Raw genomic sequence first — 4,034 nt, forward strand, 5'->3', positions numbered from 1 at the left:
TTTTTCACACCACTGTATGTGGTTCCCACAGGATGGCCATGCTGCACACATATGATCTTTTACAATATGATGCCTTGCTAATCATACACATTAATGCAGGAATATCAATCCAAAAACATCACATATAATAGTAAAAACTGACAGGGACCATTTTACTGCAGAATCAATACTTTTACTCTTGACACTTAGATACTTACTAGTACAATTTGAATGCAGTATTTTCACAGTGTGGTATTAGTACTTTTACTCAAGTATAGGATCTGAATACTAAATACAAGGATGAAACATACTGTAAATGTTTTCTTTATGTAGGGTCCTCCTGGTCTCTGCAGCTCATCGGTGCTCACTGGTTTCTTCAAGACTAAACATCAAACAAAAGTCAGAATTTCTAAGTAAATATATAAACTGAGTCATCTTTTTTTCAACAACAGAAAATCACAAAGCAACAACACCACATAAAACATCTTTTCTTTTTTCTCATTGGCCAATTAACCTTTGTATGTGACTTTAAACATTGTCACCTCAACTGTCCTAAATACCATTGAAGATTAAAAGGCTTGTACAGTTTTTGTTAATTTTTTACCTGATTTGGGGTTAGAGAGCAATGGAGAGGAGGAGGAGGAAGAGGAGGAGGAGGTGGAGGAGGAGTAGGAGGAGGAGGAGTTGTTGGCTAGGCCGACTCCTCTTCTGCTGTATCTGCTGCCGTCACTGCTGCTCCTCAGCCGGGCTCCTCCCTGACCTCCGCATCCTCTGCCTGTAACCGCCTTCACCTCCTTAGAAGGAGCCACTGATGGAGAGAGAGGAAAGGATCAGGTGGAGAGCTCCATGACGATAATCAGAATCAGAACTGACCCAGTTTTGTGTTTAACTTCCTCAATTCAGCTCCCAACAATTCTGTTTCTGTTCAAACAGCCAACGCTTCCTTAAATAGCACAGATAAGAAAGACACACAGAGGTCACGGTGTTGGCTGAGGGGGCTTTGAGACGGGGAGATACATGGCCCAAATGTCCCAGAACTCCTCCTTCTACAGAAGTGCTCTGTTTGACCATCATTCAGAAAGAAAGGCTTTACTCTTGTTTTCGTGCTTTCATGTGTTTTGTTGCTTTCTTTGTATATATTATTTTGTTCTGAGATTGTGAGGCTGTATGAAATCAGTTATATTTGTTTATTACATCATTATTTTTCTTATTCTTATTAGATATGTATTGTGTTTTTGTCCTTTTGGTTGTTTGCTTTGACAACTTTGGTTTGTTGTGCGTGTAAGATGTCCCTTTACTTACATTCATTTCCTGGAGACTTACCCCAACCACTGCTTGCTAACCCTAACCTTATTCACTTGTGCTCTTTTTGAGTTTGAGCTGATATCTGCAGTAAGATGCAACACGGAAGCAATACCTCAAATTCGATACGTTACTCCAAACATCATCAAGTGTAGCACAAACATTGTTTTTGGTTCACGCTGAACAGATCTGCCAAATGGCTGGCTGTCCAGTTTAATAAAAAAAATAAAATACTATGTTACATTCTGGTTACGCGGATTAACGGACTAACACAAGCGCATAATATAACCTCAGTGTCTCTTGTTTAAATCCACCTGCTTTCTTTCCCCCACATTTCCTGTCTCTCTCTCTCGACTATGTACAACCTGATGAATGAAAAACGTTACCAATTAAGTGCAGAGGAAGTGGATGTAAACCTGGACCTCCATCACAGTCTCAGGCTTTGGGCCCATTCACCTTGTCACCAAGTCTGCAGGGTGTTTGATACTTGTTGATTTTGGGCAGAAAATCATTATAAAGCTGCCACATTTTTGATTAACAGCTTAGTCTGTGTCTCATTTGCTTACGTGGCTAAGAAAGGTTAAGATTTACTAATTTTAATGATTGCTTATTGAAGAATCATCTTTTGAGTGTAAAAAGCGTGTTATGAATCTTATTTCATCACCCACAGATTTTGAATTGGGCCTTTGGACGCTAGGATGACTCCGTGACTCAGAGAAGACGACCTCATACACCGAGATAATAAAATGACAATAAAATGATAAAGTTCATTTGTTTACTGTTTGTCGAAACATGTCAGCCTTTGTATCATCACAACAATAACACTTCCTGTTCAGGATAATAATTAATTCACTATTTGCTCTTGTAGCCATGGTACCTGCATACACATGGCCACTGTAAACTCTCTGAAATGTAAAAACTGTATGTTTTATATAATGTTTCACCATAGAAAGTCTGATTGTTGTTTCTTGCTACAACAGCATATAACTGATGGCATTCATCCACATTCACACGTTCCTACTGCCTGGGTGCTTCTGAAGATCATCATCATCATCGTCATCATCATCATCATCATCATCATCATCATCATCATCACAAAGAGATAATACTAAAGTCAGTTAAAACAATATTAGAAATGATTTTTTGGCTTCTTTAAAGTGATGTGAAGAGGACCAGTGTTTGATTTTGTGTGTTGTTGTTTTTTTTTTTACTTCATTACCTAAAATAAAAATTAACTGAGCACATGCCTCTTTATCAGAGATTATATCATTAAAAATGGAGTTGTCCAAGATTTCTCCCAGTTAGATTCTGGATGAGGATGTTTGTTGCATGTCGTCCCCTTTGTTCCCCCCATGTTTCCTGTTTATTATAGGACAATACAAGTTGTGTATAGGAACTGTAGCTGTAGCTATTTGGCAGTCTTTGTCCCTGGTTGGGCTTTTAAAGAGTAAAACACAAACTACAACACTCTAATACCTGTATTAAAGACTAACAATTAGACAGACATACACAAACAACCACTGCAAACAGTAACTGAGACAACAACGACTAAAATGACCATTTAAAACAACAAAAGGAAGAGGTTGTATATATGCTATATAACCCATGTGTCTCAGTGTGCACAGATTTGCTCTAAATGAACTATTAAAATCTATTTATAATTCTATATTCCAGTGTACGGTGTAACAAATTATACATTTGTTATTGATTTATACAAGATGGTATTCTATGTTATGTAATAACAAGCCAGAGTTTTGCCTCAGTATTGAAAGCTTGAAAATAAGTAATAATTATATTTGTATTTCTGATGGCAGGATATTTCAGATCTGTGGCTGAAAAGAAGGACAATGATAATGACCAATTACAAGAAATGGAAAACCGGAGCTATAATTTACCACTGAAGAGTCTCAGCTAAAAACTTCATTGTGTAACTAGTGACAGCTCAAAGACAGGTTTATAAAAGAGTTCAAAAGTTTAAAAGCAAAATGCAAACGCAAATAGCAAAAATGGCCTTTTAGCATCGAGCAGCCGGAGATTTTTAAATCACATGTTGCTATGTGAATATTTGGCTATGACCCTTGACCTCTTTACTCCAGTATTTGTTTGTGGTGATTATCTGGACTGCAATGGAATATTTCCAGTGTTCAGGAAATACACTGAAGCAGTTCTTACCGGCTGTACGAGGTCCCATCTCTCCTCAGTCGTTTATCCAATCGCTCAGAGTAGAAAGCTGCTGAGGATGAATCCAAAGGAGGAAGTGCTCACATACACAGAGAAGAAGGATACATGGACGGACACTCAGACAGACACACCATCAGTCTGTAACAGCTCTCTGGCAGTAACTGAGCCTCTGCAGAAGCCTGACCAGAGCTACCAAAGTTTTCTCAATCAGCTGGTGAGTTAGTGTGTGTTTACAGATCTGAAAGCAAGGGTAGTCATCCGGTTAGAAAAAAAGAGTGTGTGTGAGCTAAATATTAAACCCTTAAACAAACAAACTGACCCTCAGGAGGAGGGAGGAGGAGACACTTTCAAATGGAATTTTTCCTCTCTGAAACAGAAAGGTAATATGAACAATGATCACTTCTCAAAATGAAATAAAGCTCAAGGTCCTGAGTACGTCAGTCTAGAAAATCCTTCTAAAAGACATGAAATAAGACTGAGCCACCAGCTTTTGCTTCCATGGTTGACAATGAAAATGCTGCATGTGAAATCTTTTTTATGTTATAGAATGAATCTTTTTCAATGTGTGATTA

At 38.0% G+C, this 4,034-nt stretch overlaps 1 protein-coding gene across 1 annotated transcript in view; it reads right to left on the reverse strand.

Annotated features, from left to right (window-relative positions):
• The window catches only part of LOC118342401 (DEP domain-containing mTOR-interacting protein-like), a 6,437-nt gene extending 2,752 nt beyond the window's left edge, over positions 1-3,685 (reverse strand). The window contains exons 1-3 of the mRNA XM_035680917.1: positions 3,454-3,685; positions 584-787; positions 291-361 (exon numbers count right to left, since the gene is read on the reverse strand). Of these exons, the coding sequence (XP_035536810.1) occupies positions 291-361; positions 584-787; positions 3,454-3,472 (294 nt within the window). The 5' untranslated portion in view covers positions 3,473-3,685. The remainder of the gene's footprint in view (positions 1-290; positions 362-583; positions 788-3,453) is intronic.
• Positions 3,686-4,034: the final 349 nt, after the last annotated feature.

This window comes from Morone saxatilis, unplaced genomic scaffold (genome assembly GCF_004916995.1).
Source record: "Morone saxatilis isolate NCDOM2014 unplaced genomic scaffold, NCSU_SB_2.0 Contig9, whole genome shotgun sequence".
Taxonomy (NCBI): domain Eukaryota; kingdom Metazoa; phylum Chordata; class Actinopteri; family Moronidae; genus Morone; species Morone saxatilis.